Source organism: Pleurodeles waltl, chromosome 9, assembly GCF_031143425.1.
Source record: "Pleurodeles waltl isolate 20211129_DDA chromosome 9, aPleWal1.hap1.20221129, whole genome shotgun sequence".
Taxonomy (NCBI): domain Eukaryota; kingdom Metazoa; phylum Chordata; class Amphibia; order Caudata; family Salamandridae; genus Pleurodeles; species Pleurodeles waltl.
The window spans coordinates 1,151,005,083-1,151,023,680 of NC_090448.1; the positions used below are offsets into that span (position 1 = coordinate 1,151,005,083).

The window sequence follows — 18,598 nt, forward strand, 5'->3', positions numbered from 1 at the left end:
GAGGTGGGGGAAGGGGGGCCGCTCTAAGGCTAACATTGCCACCACACTGCACTACCCACAGAACAAATCACATCTTCCATCAACAAAGAAAACAAACCCCACTTAATCGATTCTTCGAAAGCCGGTAAAGCTGATGAGCGCGGCACAGAAATGACCATGGGTCAATAAACACATTGGCAGAAGATGAAAGGCTCGGCAGGGCTTGTCATGCAGCCCCTGGGACAAGGACATGCAATTAACCAGGAGTAGGGGTTAGGATTAGCCACACGCAGGTGCATTAAAAGATGCAAAACGCAAACGTACCACGCTCTCGAACAATCACTGTAAACCGAGGGGACAGAAGAAAAAGAGAGAGATTAGGAGGACGGTGAGTGGCCAGGCCACTTGTAAACGCTTTATAAAATGTTACAACAAACTGTTAAACTGTGAATTAGACATTAACGAGGGTTCGGGAGAGAAGTTCAAAGTTATGAATATTAATCCGGAAATTACAAACCCAACTGGAGAAGAGCAAAACCAATGGGACGAGTGGGCTGGGGACGGCAAATTCGACCCTTCGCGCACTTTCAGCAGAACAGATCTATTTTCTGTTAAACTCATCTTTTGCTGGAATTCAGCCAACCCGGGACGAGGAGGGGAGGGCGGCGTTTATTCCTGTATGATGAGTCATCCCACTCTGCTCCACAGCAGCAGTGATGCGAAGGGTACATTGTAAAAATGGAACATAACACCCTGTCTTCCCAGAAACGTTCTGCTTCAGTGAGGAGCAACATGGGTTAAATAACTTTAAACGCTTCTGCATATTCGTGTGCCGCGCTGGGGGGCTCTGACGGGGCACCTCTCGAGAGAACAATGCTCTAGGTAGTGTCTGTCTCGCATGGTGTGGGCTGAAAGGCCTCTAGGCGCCTGTATGTTTAATGCGTGTTTTATAGTGTTTGTGAATGGTGTGGTATTGAGTTCTTTGGAAACCATTGTGCTGCCCCTGGACCCAAGGGCAGCTCAGAGCATGACGTCCCTTCCTGTGACACCACACAGTGGTGGTCAGTAACACTTTGGGGGTATGTGTACATCACAGGGACAGCCTTTGCTGGATTGACCGGGCAGTGGGAGCCGTCACACTCAGGACTGACGGCACACTGGGGGTTGGCACTTCTGAGGTGAGGACTGCCATTGCTTCGCCGTAGTGACTCTACACTGGGAGCTCCCCTCAATGCGAAGGCGACACGCTGGAAGTTTTCCTTACTGCAGAAACATCGCACTGCGAGCTCCAATAATCACGGGAACTACCCTTACTGCTGCTGCATAACACTGAGAGCTACCCTTACTGCTGTGATCTAACACCGGGATATACTCTTACTGCTGTGACATAACACTGAGAGCTACCCTTACTGCTGTGACCTAACACTGAGAGCTACTCTTCCTGCTGTCATATACCACCGGGATATACTCTTACTGACTTAACACTGAGAGCTACCCCTACTGCTGTGATCTAACACCGGGATATACTCTTACTGCTGCTGCATAACACTGAGAGCTACCCTTCCTGCTGTGACATAACACTGAGAGCTACCCTTACTGCTGTGACATAACACTGTGAGCTACCCTTACTGCTGTGACATAACACTGAGAGCTACCCTTACTGCTGCTGCATTACACTGAGAGCTACCCTTACTGCTGTGACATAACACTGAGAGCTACCCTTACTGCTGTGATCTAACACCGGGATATACTCTTCCTGCTGTGACATAACACTGAGAGCTACTCTTACTGCTGCTGCATAACACTGAGAGCTACCCTTACTGCTGTGATCTAACACCGGGATATACCCTTCCTGCTGTGACATAACACTGAGAGCGTCCCCGGCTGCTGTCATATACCACCGGGATATACTCTTACTGACGTAACACTGAGAGCTACCCTTACTGCTGTGATCTAACACCGGGATATACTCTTACTGCTGTGACATAACACTGAGAGCTACCCCTACTGCTGTGACATAACACTGAGAGCTACCCTTACTGCTGTGACATAACACTGAGAGCTACCCTTACTGCTGTGACATAACACTGAGAGCTACCATTACTGCTGCTGCATAACACTGAGAGCTACCCTTACTACTGTGATCTAACACCGGGATATACCCTTCCTGCTTTGACATAACACTGAGAGTGTCCCCGGCTGCTGTCATATACCACCGGGATATACTGTTACTGACGTAACACTAAGAGCTACCCTTACTGCTGTGATCTAACACCGGGATATACTCTTACTGCTGTGACATAACACTGAGAGCTACCCCTACTGCTGTGACATAACACTGAGAGATACCCCTACTGCTGCTGCATAACACTGAAAGCTACCCTTACTGCTGTGATCTAACACCGGGATATACTCTTACTGCTGTGACATAACACTGAGAGCTACCCCTAATGCTGTGACATAACACTGAGAGCTACCCTTACTGCTGTGATCAAACACCGGGATATACTCTTACTGCTGCTGCATAACACTGAAAGCTACCCTTACTGCTGTGATCTAACACCGGGATATACTCTTACTGCTGTGACATAACACTGAGAGCTACCCTTACTGCTGTGACATAACACTGAGAGCTATCCTTACTGCTGTGACATAACACTGTGAGCTACCCTTACTGCTGTGATCTAACACCGGGATATACTCTTCCTGCTGTGACATAACACTGAGAGCTACCCTTACTGCTGTGACATAACACTGAGAGCTACCCTTACTGCTGTGACATAACACTGAGAGCTACCCCTACTGCTGTGACATAACACTGAGAGCTACCTTTACTTCTGTGATATAACACTGAGAGCTACCCTTACTGCTGTGACATAACACTGAGAGCTACTCTTACTGCTGTGACATGACACTGAGAGCTACTCCTACTGCTGTAACACTGAGAGCTACTCTTACTGCTGTGATCTAACACCGGGATATACTCTTACTGCTGTGACATAACAATGAGAGCTACCCTTACTGCTGTGACATAATACTGAGAGCTACTCTTACTGCTGTGACCTAACACAGAGAGCTACCCTTACTGCTGTGACATAACACCTAGAGCTACCCTTACTGCTGTGACATAACACAGAGAGCAACCCTTACTGCTGTGATATAACACTGGGATATACTCTTACTGCTATGACATAACACTGAGTGCTACTCTTACTGCTGTGAGACAACATTGAGAGCTACTCTTACTGCTGTGACATAACGCTGAGAGCTTCCCCAACTGCTGTGATCTAACACCAGGATATACTCTTACTGCTGTGACATAATACAGAGAGCTACTCCTACTGTTGTGAGACAACATTGAGAGCTACCCTTACAGCTGTGACACAACACAGAGAGCAACCCTTACTGCTGTGATATAACACCAGGATATACTCTTACTGCTGTGACATAACACTGAGAGCTACTCTTACTGCTGTGCTTTAACACCGGGATATACTCTTACTGCTGTAACATAACACTGAGAGCTACTCTTACTGCTGTGCTTTAACACCGGGATATACTCTTACTGCTGTGATATAACACAGAGAGCTTCCCGACTGCTGTGATATAACACCAGGATATACTCTCACTGTTGTGACATAACACCGAGAGCTACCCTTACTGCTGTGACATAACACAGAGAGCAACCCTTATTGCTGTGACATAAAACCGAGAGCTACCCTTTCTGCTGTGACATAACACTGAGAGCTACCCTTACTGCTGTGACATAACACTGAGAGGTTCTCCTATTGCTGTGATATAACACTGGGAGATATTCTTACTGCTGTGACAACACTAAGAGCTACCCTTACTGCTGTGGCATAACACAAGAGCTACCCCTTCAGCTGTGATATAACTCTGGGAGATACACTTACTGCTGTGACATAACACCAAGAACAATTCTTAGTGCTGTGACATAACACTGAGAGCTACCCTTACTGCTGTGACATAACACAGAGAGCGTCCCCGGCTGCTGTCATATACCACCGGGATATACTCATACTGCTGTGACATAACACTGAGAGCTACCTTTACTGCTGTGACATAACACTGAGAGCTACCCTTACTGCTGTGACATAACACTGAGAGCTACTCTTACTGCTGTGACATGACACTGAGAGCTACTCCTACTGCTGTAACACTGAGAGCTACTCTTACTGCTGTGATCTAACACCGGGATATACTCTTACTGCTGTGACATAACAATGAGATCTACCCTTACTGCTGTGACATAATACTGAGAGCTACTCTTACTGCTGTGATCTAACACCGGGATATACTCTTACTGCTGTGACATAACACTAAGAGCTACCCTTACTGCTGTGACATAACACTGAGAGCTACCCCTACTGCTGTGACATAACACTGAGAGCTACCTTTACTGCTGTGATATAACACTGAGAGCTACCCTTACTGCTGTGACATAACACTGAGAGCTACTCTTACTGCTGTGACATGACACTGAGAGCTACTCCTACTGCTGTAACACTGAGAGCTACTCTTACTGCTGTGATCTAACACCGGGATATACTCTTACTGCTGTGACATAACAATGAGAGCTACCCTTACTGCTGTGACATAATACTGAGAGCTACTCTTACTGCTGTGATCTAACACAGAGAGCTACCCTTACTGCTGTGACATAACACCTAGAGCTACCCTTACTGCTGTGACATAACACAGAGAGCAACCCTTACTGCTGTGATATAACACTGGGATATACTCTTACTGCTATGACATAACACTGAGTGCTACTCTTACTGCTGTGAGACAACATTGAGAGCTACTCTTACTGCTGTGACATAACACTGAGAGCTTCCCCAACTGCTGTGATCTAACACCAGGATATACTCTTACTGCTGTGACATAATACAGAGAGCTACTCCTACTGTTGTGAGACAACATTGAGAGCTACCCTTACAGCTGTGACACAACACAGAGAGCAACCCTTACTGCTGTGATATAACACCAGGATATACTCTTACTGCTGTGACATAACACTGAGAGCTACTCTTACTGCTGTGCTTTAACACCGGGATATACTCTTACTGCTGTAACATAACACTTAGAGCTACTCTTACTGCTGTGCTTTAACACCGGGATATACTCTTACTGCTGTGACATAACACAGAGAGCTTCCCGACTGCTGTGATATAACACCAGGATATACTCTCACTGTTGTGACATAACACCGAGAGCTACCCTTACTGCTGTGACATAACACAGAGAGCAACCCTTATTGCTGTGACATAACACCGAGAGCTACCCTTTCTGCTGTGACATAACACTGAGAGCTACCCTTACTGCTGTGACATAACACTGAGAGGTTCTCCTATTGCTGTGATATAACACTGGGAGATATTCTTACTGCTGTGACAACACTAAGAGCTACCCTTACTGCTGTTGCATAACACGAGAGCTACCCCTTCAGCTGTGATATAACTCTGGGAGATACACTTACTGCTGTGACATAACACCAAGAAAAATTCTTAGTGCTGTGACATAACACTGAGAGCTACCCTTACTGCTGTGACATAACACAGAGAGCGTCCCCGGCTGCTGTCATATACCACCGGGATATACTCATACTGCTGTGACATAACACTGAGAGCTACCTTTACTGCTGTGACATAACACTGAGAGCTACTCTTACTGCTGTGACATGACACTGAGAGCTACTTCTACTGCTGTAACACTGAGAGCTACTCTTACTGCTGTGATCTAACACCGGGATATACTCTTACTGCTGTGACATAACAATGAGAGCTACCCTTACTGCTGTGACATAATACTGAGAGCTACTCTTACTGCTGTGATCTAACACCGGGATATACTCTTACTGCTGTGACATAACACTAAGAGCTACCCTTACTGCTGTGACATAACACTGAGAGCTACTCTTACTGGTGTGACATAATACTGAGAGCTACCCCTACTGCTGCTGCATAACAGTGAGAGCTACCCCTACAGCTGTGACGTAACACTGAGAGCTACTCTTACTGCTGCTGCATAACACTGAGAGCTACCCTTACTGCTGTGATCTAACACCGGGATATACTCTTCCTGCTGTGACATAACACTGAGAGCGTCCCGGGCTGCTGTCATATACCACAGGGATGTACTCTTACTGACGTAACACTGAGAGCTACTCTTACTGCTGTGACATAACACTGAGAACTACTCTTACAGCTGTGACATAACACTGAGAGCGTCCCAGGCTGCTGTCATATACCACCGGGAAATACTCTTACTGCTGTGACGTGACACTGAAAGCTACTCTTAGTGCTGTGACGTGACACCAATAGCTACTCTGACTGCTGTGACATAACACTGAGAGCTACCCTTACTGCTGTGACATAACACTGAGAGCTACTCTTACTGCTGTGACATAACACTGAGAGCTACCCCTACTGCTGTGACATAACACTGAGAGGTACTCTTACTGCTGTGACATAACACTGAGAGCTACCCTTACTGCTGTGACATAACACTGAGAGCTACCCCTACTGCTGTGACATAACACTGAGAGCTACCCCTACTGCTGTGACATAACACTGAGAGCTACTCTTACTGCTGTGACATAACACTGAGAGCTACCCTTACTGCTGCTGCATTACACTGAGAGCTACCCTTACTGCTGTGATCTAACACCGGGATATACTCTTACTGCTGTGACATAACACTGAGAGCGTCCCCGGCTGCTGTGACATGACACTGAGAGCTACTCTTACTGCTGTGACATAACACTGAGAGCTACCCCTACTGCTGTGACATAACACTGAGAGCTACCCCTACAGCTGTGACGTAACACTGAGAGCTACTCTTACTGCTGCTGCATAACACTGAGAGCTACCCTTACTGCTGTGATCTAACACCGGGATATACTCTTCCTGCTGTGACATAACACTGAGAGCGTCCCGGGCTGCTGTCATATACCACAGGGATGTACTCTTACTGACGTAACACTGAGAGCTACTCTTACTGCTGTGACATAACACTGAGAGCGTCCCAGGCTGCTGTCATATACCACCGGGAAATACTCTTACTGCTGTGACGTGACACTGAAAGCTACTCTTAGTGCTGTGACGTGACACCAAGAGCTACTCTGACTGCTGTGACATAACACTGAGAGCTACCCTTACTGCTGTGACATAACACTGAGAGCTACTCTTACTGCTGTGACATAACACTGAGAGCTACCCCTACTGCTGTGACATAACACTGAGAGGTACTCTTACTGCTGTGACATAACACTGAGAGCTACCCTTACTGCTGTGACATAACACTGAGAGCTACCCCTACTGCTGTGACATAACACTGAGAGCTACCCCTACTGCTGTGACATAACACTGAGAGCTACTCTTACTGCTGTGACATAACACTGAGAGCTACCCTTACTGCTGCTGCATTACACTGAGAGCTACCCTTACTGCTGTGATCTAACACCGGGATATACTCTTACTGCTGTGACATAACACTGAGAGCGTCCCCGGCTGCTGTGACATGACACTGAGAGCTACTCTTACTGCTGTGACATAACACTGAGAGCTACCCCTACTGCTGTGACATAACACTGAGAGCTACCCCTACTGCTGTGACATAACACTGAGAGCTACTCTTACTGTTGTGACATAACACTGAGAGCTACACTTACTGCTGTGACGTGACACTGAGAGCTACCCTTACTGCTGTGATCTAACACCGGGATATACTCTTACTGCTGTGACATAACACTGAGAGCGTCCCCGGCTGCTGTCATATACCACCGGGATATACTCTTACTGACTTAACACTGAGAGCTACCCCTACTGCTGTGACATGACACTGAGAGCTACTCTTACTGCTGTGGCATAACACTGAGAGCTACTCTTACTGCTGTGACGTGACACTGAGAGCTACTCTTACTGCTGTGATCTAACACCGGGATATACTCTTACTGCTGTGACATAACACTGAGAGCTACCTTTACTGCTGTGACATAACACTGAGAGCTACCTTTACTGCTGTGACATAACACTGAGAGCTACCCTTACTGCTGTGACATGACACTGAGAGCTACTCCTACTGCTGTAACACTGAGAGCTACTCTTACAGCTGTGACATAACAATGAGAGCTACCCTTACTGCTGTGACATAATACTGAGAGCTACTCTTACTGCTGTGATCTAACACAGAGAGCTACCCTCACTGCTGTGACATAACACCTAGAGCTACCCTTACTGCTGTGACATAACACAGAGAGCAACCCTTACTGCTGTGATATAACACCGGGATATACTCTTACTGCTGTGACATAACACTGAGTGCTACTCTTACTGCTGTGAGACAACATTGATAGCTACTCCTACTGCTGTGACATAACACTGAGAGCTTCCCCAACTGCTGTGATCTAACACCAGGATATACTCTTACTGCTGTGACATAATACAGAGAGCTACTCCTACTGTTTTGAGACAACATTGAGAGCTACCCTTACAGCTGTGACACAACACAGAGAGCAACCCTTACTGCTGTGATATAACACCGGGATATAGTCTTACTACTGTGACATAACACTGAGAGCTACTCTTACTGCTGTGCTTTAACACCGGGATATACTCTTACTGCTGTGACATAACACTGAGAGCTACTCTTACTGCTGTGCTTTAACACCGGGATATACTCTTACTGCTGTGACATAACACTGAGAGCTTCCAGACTGCTGTGATATAACACCAGGATATACTCTCACAGTTGTGACATAACACAGAGAGCTACCGTTACTGCTGTGACATAACACAGAGAGCAACCCTTATTGCTGTGACATAACACCGAGAGCTACCCTTTCTGCTGTGACATAACACTGAGAGCTACCCTTACTGCTGTGACATAACACTGAGAGGTTCTCCTATTGCTGTGATATAACACTGTGAGATATTCTTACTGCTGTGGCAACACTAAGAGCTACCCTTACTGCTGTGACATAACACCGAGAGCTACCCCTTCAGCTGTGATATAACTCTGGGAGATACACTTACTGCTGTGACATAACACCAAGAACAATTCTTAGTGCTGTGACATAACACTGAGAGCTACCCTTACTGCTGTGACATAACACAGAGAGCGTCCCCGGCTCCTGTCATATACCACCGGGATATACTCATACTGCTGTGACATAACACTGAGAGCTACCTTTACTGCTGTGACATAACACTGAGAGCTACCCTTACTGCTGTGACATAACACTGAGAGCTACTCTTACTGCTGTGACATGACACTGAGAGCTACTCCTACTGCTGTAACACTGAGAGCTACTCTTACTGCTGTGATCTAACACCGGGATGTACTCTTACTGCTGTGACATAACAATGAGAGCTACCCTTACTGCTGTGACATAATACTGAGAGCTACTCTTACTGCTGTGATCTAACACCGGGATATACTCTTACTGCTGTGACATAACACTAAGAGCTACCCTTACTGCTTTGACATAACACTGAGAGCTACTCTTACTGCTGTGATCTAACACCGGGATATACTCTTACTGCTGTGACATAACACTGAGAGCTACTCTTACTGCTGTGACGTGACACTGAGAGCAACCCTTACTGCTGTGACATAACACTGGGAGCTACTCTTACTGCTCTGATCTAACACAGAGAGCTAGCCTTACTGCTGTGACATAACACAGAGAGCAACCCTTACTGCTGTGATATAACACCGGGATATACTCTTACTGCTGTGACATAACACTGAGTGCTACTCTTACTGGTGTGAGACAACATTGAGAGCTACTCTTACTGCTGTGACATAACACTGAGAGCTTCCCCAACTGCTGTGATCTAACACCAGGATATACTCTTACTGCTGTGACATAATACAGAGAGCTACTCTTACTGCTGTGACACAACATTGAGAGCTACCCTTACAGCTGTGACACAACACAGAGAGCAACCCTTACTGCTGTGATATAACACCGGGATATACTCTTACTGCTGTGACATAACACTGAGAGCTACTCTTACTGCTGTGCTTTAACACCGGGATATACTCTTACTGCTGTGACATAACACCGAGAGCTACCCTTACTGCTGTGACATAACACAGAGAGCAACCCTTATTGCTGTGACATAACACCGAGAGCTACACTTTCTGCTGTAACATAACACTGAGAGCTACCCTTACTGCTGTGACATAACACTGAGAGGTTCTCCTATTGCTGTGATATAACACTGGGAGATATTCTTACTGCTGTGCCAACACTAAGAGCTACCCTTACTGCTGTGACATAACACTGAGAGCTACCCTTACTGCTGTGACATAACACTGAGAGCTACCCTTACTGCTGTGACATAACACAGAGAGCTTCCCCGACTGCTGTGATATAACACCAGGATATACTCTCACTGCTGTGACATAACACCGAGAGCTACCCTTACTGCTGTGACATAACACTGAGAGCTACCGTTACTGCTGTGACATAACACTGAGAGCTACCCTTACTGCTGTGACATAACACAGAGAGCTTCCCCGACTGCTGTGATATAACACCAGGATATACTCTCACTGCTGTGACATAACACCGAGAGCTACCCTTACTGCTGTGACATAACACAGAGAGCAACCCTTATTGCTGTGACATATCACCCAGAGCTACCCTTTCTGCTGTGACATAACACCGAGAGCTTTCCCTACTGCTGTGACATAACACTGAGAGCTACCCTTACTGCTGTGACATAACACAGAGAGCTTCCCCGACTGCTGTGATATAACACCAGGATATACTCTCACTGCTGTGACATATCACTGAGAGCTACCCTTTCTGCTGTGACATAACACCGAGAGCTTTCCCTACTGCTGTGACATAACACTGAGAGCTACCCTTACTGCTGTGACATAACACTGAGAGGTTCTCCTATTGCTGTGATATAACACTGGGAGATATTCTTACTGCTGTGACAACACTAAGAGCTACCCTTACTGCTGTGACATAACACAGAGAGCTACCCCTTGAGCTGTGACATAACTCTGGGAGATACACGTACTGCTGTGACATAACACCAAGAACAATTCTTAGTGCTGTGATATAACACAGAGAGCTACATTTACTGCTGTGACATAAGATCGAGAGCTTCCCGTACTGCTGTGACGTAACACTGAGAGCTACTCTTACCTCTGTGACAACACCTAGAGCTTTCCCTACTGCTGTGATATAACACCGGGAGATACTCTTACTGCTGTGACATAACACTGAGAAGTACCCTTTTGGCTGTGTCATAACACAGAGAGCTACCCTTACTGCTGTGACATAACACCCAGAGATACATCTACAGCTGTGATATAACTCTGGGAGATACTCTTACTGCTGTGACATAACACAGAGCCGCCCCTACTGCTCTGAAGTAACACTAAGAGCTACCCTTACTGCTGTGACATAACACAGAGATACCCCTACCGCTGTGAAAAAAACGGAAAAAGTGGAAGACACTGATACTTCTGTGCCATCACATAGGGAGATACTCTTAATGCTGTGGCATAACACTGAGATCTACCCTTACTGCTGTGATGGAAAATTGAGAGCTACCCTTACTGCTGTGACATAACACTGAGAGCTACCCTTACTGCTGTGACATAACACTGAGAGCTACCCTATTGCTGTGACATAACATGGGGCGCTACTCATACTGCTTTCACATAGCACTGGGAGACTTCCCTTACTGCTGTGACATGCTAGCTACTGCAAGATACCGTTACTGCTGTGATAAAACACTTTAAGCTACCCTTACTGTTGTGACATAACAGTGGGAGAAATCCTTTACTGCTGGCACATAACGCTGAGCGCTACCCTTACCGTTGTGACACAACACAGGGAGTTTCCCTTAAAACTGTGACATAACACTGGGAAACACTATTACTGCTGTGACATTACACTCAGAGCTACCCTTACTGCAGTGACATTACAGTGAGAGCTACCCTTAATGCCATGGCATTACCTTCAGAGCTACCCTTACTGCTGTGATATAACAATTGGAGCTACCCTTACTGCTGTGATATAACAATTGGAGCTACCCTTACTGCTGTTGCATAGCACTGCAAGCTAACCTTACTGCTGTAACATAACTGGGAGAGCTACACTTAGGCCCATATTTATACTTTTTTAGCGCCGCATTTGCGCTGCTTTTTGACGCAAAAGAGGCGCAAACTTGCAAAATACAATTGTATTTTGTACGTTTGTGATGCTTTTGCGTCAAAAAATGACGCAAATGCAGTGCTAAAAAAGTATAAATATGGGCCTTAGTGCTGTTACATATCATCGAGAGCTACCCTTACTGCTATTAGATAACAGTGGAAGCTACCCTTGTTGTTGTGACACAACACTGAGAGCTACCTTCACTGTTGTAACATACCACTGAGAGATTCCCTTAGTGCTGTGACATAACACAGGGAGCTACCCTTACTGTTGTGGCATAACACTAACAGTACTGCTGTGACATAACACTGAGAGCTACCCTGACTGCCGTGACTCATGCATACAAGGCTCTACACAACTGCAGACCCATCTACTTGAACCACCAATTGAACTTCCACCAGTCAACCAGACACCTCCACTCCGCGTCCCTTTCTCTAACACTCACCCCCCACATCCGATGAAGCAGATGTGGAGGTTGCTTCTTCTCCTACCTAGGAGCGAAGACATGGAATGAGCTACCCTTTCATCTACAGAACTCCCCATCTCTTCCAGAGTTCTGAATGTTTTTGAAGACCGGGCTATTCTGCTTATTAACTGCACCCTGCTAGCACCTTGATACCCTCAACGGTGACAAGTAGGCTCTACAAATCTACCGACTGATTCACATAACACTGGGAGATTCACTTACTGCTGTGACATAACACTGGGAGATTCACTTACTTTGTTGACATACTGCTGTGAGATACCCCTACAGTTGTTGCATAAAACCGTGAGATTCACTTACTGCTGTGACATGCTACTGCAAGATACCCTTACGGCTGCTGCATTACACCGTGTGATTTAACACTGAGAGCTTCACTTACTGCTGTGACATAACACAGAGTATTGCTGTGACATAACAGAGGGAGCTACCCTTACTGCTGTAGCATAACACTGAGAGCTACCTTTACAGTTGTGACATAACACAGAGCTACCCTTAGTGCTGTGACATTACACTGCAGCTACCCTTACTGCTGTGACATACAAAGAGCTATTCTTATCTTTGTGACATACCACAGACCTACTCTTACTACTGTGACATAGCACTAAGAGTACTGCTGTGACATCACGGGGAGCTACCCGTACTGCATTGGCATAAAACTGAGAGCTACCCTTACAGTTGTGACATAACAAGGAGCTACCCTTACTGCTGTGACATACCACAGAGCTATCTTTACTACTCTGTCATGACCCTGAGAGCTACCCTTACTGTTCAACATAACACTGGAAGATTTGCTTTCTGCTGTGACATACTACTGCAAGATACTTTTACTGCTGTTGCATAACACGAAGAGCTACCTATCATTACTGCTGTGACATAATATTGAGAGCTACCCTTACTGCTGTGACATACCAGAGCTATCCTTACTGCTATGACATAACAGGGGTGCTACCCTTACCGCCCTGGCAGGACACTGAGAGTTACCCTTACTGTTGTGACATAATACCTAGAGCTACCCTTACAGTTGTGATATAACACAGGGCTACCCTAACTGCTGGGACATAACAGGGGGAGCTACCCTTAGTGCTGTGACATAATACTGAGAGCTACCCTTACATTTGTAACATAATACAGAGCTACCCTTACTTCTGTGACATAACACAGGGAGATACCCCTACTGTTGTGACATACTCTGGGAGCTACCCTTATTGCTGTCACATAGCACCGATAGTTACACTCAAAGCTGTGACATACTACTGGGAGCTACCCCTACTGCAGTGACATGCCTCTGGAAGCTACCCCTACTGCAGTGACATGCCTCTGGAAGCTACCCCTACTGCAGTGACATGCCTCTGGAAGCTACCCCTACTGCGGTGACATGCCTCTGGAAGCTACCCCTACTGCAGTGACATGCCTCTGGAAGCTACCCCTACTGCAGTGACATGCCTTTGGAAGCTACCCCTACTGCAGTGACATAACACAGGGAGAAACCCCTACTGCTGTGGCATACCTCTGGGAGCTACCCTTACAGAAGTGACATCAGACGGGGTGCCATTACTGCAGAGACATCAGAAAGAGAGCTTTCATTTCAACAGAAGCATCACCAGTACGTCTCAGTACCCCACGAACACGATACTGGAAGCTCCTACTGTTTCCAGAATAGCACACCAAGCGATATTCTTGACATCACGCAGTGACATCGCACAAATCCGCCTTTGCTGCAGTGACATCATCACGCTGGAAGCTGGAGTGACATTGCAGCATCAGCCGTTCATTCTGCAGTGACTTCACACTCCAATCTGCTGTGGTGCAACATTACACTAGTCACTAGCTATCCTACAAAGCGAGGATATTACACCGAGTTGTGAACACTGAAGTGACATTACACTGGGATCTGCTCTTGTAGCGGTGACATCACACTGGGCGCTCCCCCCACTGCAGTGACATAATCACACTGGAAGCTGCCTTTGAAGCACTGGCCCCACACTGGAACGGTTCGTTGCTCCAGTGACAAGACACGAGAAGGTGATATCTAACAGACACAGGCTATTCTTTTGAGTACATGACTACACCCCTTCCGTAAAGGCATGTGAGAAGTTCCAGTGAAGCAATCAGTGTCATTGTTAGGTAAAAGGAGAGGGCGCTGCCTTCCATCTGGCAGAGTCTTTCATTACCGAAGACCCACTGAAGGGACCATTCTCCCTAGCGCAGGGGTCTTCCAACTGTGGGAGGCCCCCTGGGGGGGGGGGGGGGTTTAAGTAATCCCGTGGGGGGCGCCAGATTCTGGTAAAAATGGCATCATGCAGATAACACTGTATTTTTTAAACAGAAAAAAAATTCTTGCATTTTTAAAAAGGTGACAGAACTTAAATGCAATTTTTTAATAAATCTAGACATATTTAAACATTGCCAACTTAATAGAATTATTGTGAAAAATTCTGAGGGGAGGCGATGATTTTATTTTCCCCACTGGGGGCGGGAGGTTGGAGTGGCATTAAAAAGCTTGAGAACCACTGCCCTAGCGCTAAGAGGCGGCGGCGGGTACCCAGGCATAATCTCAGCTCCTCTCCAGCTCCCTATAAGCGCCCCGACTTCATTTCTAGAGGGCAGCACTGCTAAAATAAAATAAAACCTAGGAAAGAAAGTACATCATCTCGCAGATACCTTTTGAGGCAAAGTGCCCCGGGCCCCCGCCGTCCAGGGACATCCCCCCACCCCTTTTGGAAAGTAAACTTCCTGTCTGACCTCTTTCTATTCTATTTCTAACACTTTCTCCCTATCTGCCTAGCTCTACCTTTTACTCCGTCTCTCTATCCCGTGACATTTTTTAAGGTTTATGTCGGCTCCCGGGTAAGACATTTGAACTGTTTTTGTGCCTTGCAGGCTCCCCCAAAAAAGGCTTACGAAGGGCCCCAAAAACCTTATCATGACACTGTGTACATGAGCCCATCAGCATCTTCCAGCAGCGTGGAGTCACTTGGGAATGGGGTGGGTAGGAGAATGGGGGTGCGGGGTAGGGGTGCTGACAGGGTCAAGTGTGCACCCTCTCCCTGCCGGGGTTGGTCTGGAGATGGTGATTTTGAAAAGTGGATTCTGAAAAAGTCAAACATCATAAATGAGAAGTCTTCCTAAGCCCAGTAACAGGAACACACTCAGGACAATGACCAGAGGTTGGACGGTCCAACCGAGAACTTAGAATGTGCAGCAGAAGCGTCATTCATTCACTCATTCACACTGACACAACCTGGGAAAGAGCTCGTCAAAACTGTTAAGACAGGGTATGCTGCTTGATTGGCCTAGCTATGCTGGGGGTGCCCTACATTGGCTGTATTTTAGTACACAGTATCTTGGTATTTATTTGTAAAGCACTAAATAGCGCCATTAGACTGCTACAATTGTATAATTGTATAATAAATGGCCATAACACAATTTACTGGCGCCAGTGTTTCCGACTAAATGAGGGATGTTCCTCCTCATTCGCACCCGACAGAACTGGCACTGTGCCCACCACGCAGAGGCGCCCAGGTCAGGGACTGACTTACCCCCGTTTCAGCATCAGAAGTAGAAAAGTTCGTTTCAGGAAATAATGCGGAGGCATGCTAAAACATTGTTAAAAGTTCACATGTTGCCATCCAAATTAAAATGACACCACAGCCATCCACGCGCTCCAGTTGTTAAAGGCATTTCACAAGACGGACACTACACATCAACATATTGGGGGTACAAGTTTTATGTCCATGTCATGGCCTGTCCCTGGAAAGATCACTCCACAATAATGAAAGGACGCAAAATAGTCTTTCTTTTAAGTCTCTTTTCGCAAATTTAAAGGGCCATTTGAAATCAATTTACAAACAATAAAGCCCATTTTTATAGGTTTTGTGGGCAGCCAGCAAGTCAGCTTGCTGCAGGCCCTGAGTGACAGGAAAAGGCAGGAATGCGTTGGATTTATCCAATACAGCACACTCTTTTCCCCCTGCCCTGGTGCCCTTCTGGCACCCTAGGTGCCACACAGGTATCCTTGCACCAATGTGAAAGGGTACCTGCGTTGCATGCAGGATTGTTTTTGTGCAAGGGCTTTTTCCTCTTTCTAAGTGTACTTCAGAATGCAGATACTGTATTCACCAGAAGGTATGCAACTTGTTCTTCTGATGGGTACATCTACCTCCGGATTCCTAACCTTTTGAATAGAATACCCAAGCAGTCCCACACTGTGGGGTGGGTGGCTGTTTATACCAAAAAACCCTGTAAAACAGAATGAGTAAAGTGATCATCCCTCTTTACTTCAGAATCCAAACAATAATGTTTTGCAGAAGTTTAAAGGGAAGCCCAAGTCGCTGCTTTACAAATATCTGCAGCAGGAACTCTTCTAGCTAAGTCTGAGGAAGCAGGTTTAGCTCTAGTACAGTGAGCACAACTACCTTTAGGAGGCTGCATGTGCACCATGCTGTAGCAGGTATTGATGCAGAGGGTATTCCATCTCAATGGAGTCCTCTTATGTACTGCTTTCCCTTTCATTTTTCCAGCGTCCCCCACAAAGAGTTGGGCATCCAGTCTGAATTCACATGTCCTGTCCAAATAGAAACTAACAACTCTTTTTCGGGTCAAAACAATGAAGTCTTTCTTACTCCTTGGCTGGATGTGGAGGGGCATAAAATGTGAAAACAGTGATGGACTGACCCAAATCCAAGCGAGTGACCACTTTTTGCAGGAAGGCAGCCTTAGTTCTCAACACAAACTTGTCAGTAAAGGATCTGGTGAAAGACGGTTTTACACTTGAAGCTCACTAACCAACCTTGCTAATATTATGGTAATAAGAAAAACAGTTTTAAATGTCAACATTCGCAAAGGACAACAGGGAAGGGGTCGAACAGGGAACACATCAGATACATCAGAACCAAGGCACCATAAAGGGAGTGGGAGGATTATTTTTTGTTAGCCCCTCAATGAATCTCAAAACTACAGGAGATTTAAATAGGAAAAGTTTATCTGGCAAACAAAAAAAAAGCTAAAGGGCTAATAAATAACCCTTAACTTTGGCAATTGTGCAGCTCCATTGGGCTAAAGAGAGGGCAAAATGTAAAATATCAGACGAACAAGCTTTTAAAGAGCCTAACAAATTATCATCACACCATTTACCTAATTTAGCCTACTGTATTTGCCAGCATAAACAGACTTTTTGGCGTGTCTTCTGGGCGATAAAATAACATCCACCTCTTTAGGGGAAAGTGAAAAGGAACTCAGGTTGCCCTGATTTCCAGGCTTGTAGATGCAGGCTCTGGAGGTATGGTATTGAACCTTCTCCTGAAAATGCGAGAGGTCTAACCTGTGAGGAAGGTGGAGCAGAGGGCACAGGGAGAGGCATATGAGGTCTGCATACCACACGTGTCGTGGCCAGGCTGGGGTAATCAAGGTTATGTGGGCCAGGCCAAGGTGAATCTTCCTCAGGACTCAAGGAGTCAAGGGTATGGGCGGAAACGCATAAAGCAGAGGGGAACTCCAGCTCAACTGAAATGCTACACTCAATGCTCCCTGCATTGATTACTGGAGGCTGCTGAAAAAACGTGCAGTGCGTGTTCTCTTGAGTAGCAAAGAGGTCTACCTGAGGAATACACAACATGTAAAGTACCACTTCCAGATGGAGATTCTACTTATGATTGGCTAAATGATGCTGCCTGGGGCTGTCTGCACGTATATTGTGTACTCTGGCCAGCTGATTTGCTATCTGCACAAATCTGATGATCCTGAGCCTAGGACCAGAGTCGAAGAGCTTTTCTGAAGAAAAGAGATGACCCTACTCCCCATTGCTTGTTGATGTGCCTCAGTGCGGTAGTGTTGTCCATTAAGAACTGAATTGAATGACCACAAAAGTAGAGAGAAAGGCCTTGAGGTCCAGATGTATCATCTGCATTTCTAACGAGATTGATGTGAAA

The 18,598-nt window shown here is 46.1% G+C and overlaps 1 protein-coding gene across 9 annotated transcripts in view; it reads right to left on the minus strand.

The window, feature by feature from the left end:
- RYR3 (ryanodine receptor 3) overlaps positions 1 to 18,598 on the minus strand; it is a 1,450,647-nt gene that overhangs the window by 287,477 nt on the left and 1,144,572 nt on the right. For 6 of the 9 annotated variants that reach the window (XM_069208992.1, XM_069208991.1, XM_069208987.1 and 3 more), the window contains one exon: positions 304 to 321. The exons of the other annotated variants lie outside the window; for them this stretch is intronic. In XM_069208992.1, the coding sequence (XP_069065093.1) occupies positions 304 to 321 (18 nt within the window). The remainder of the gene's footprint in view (positions 1 to 303; positions 322 to 18,598) is intronic. 9 annotated transcript variants of the gene reach the window in all.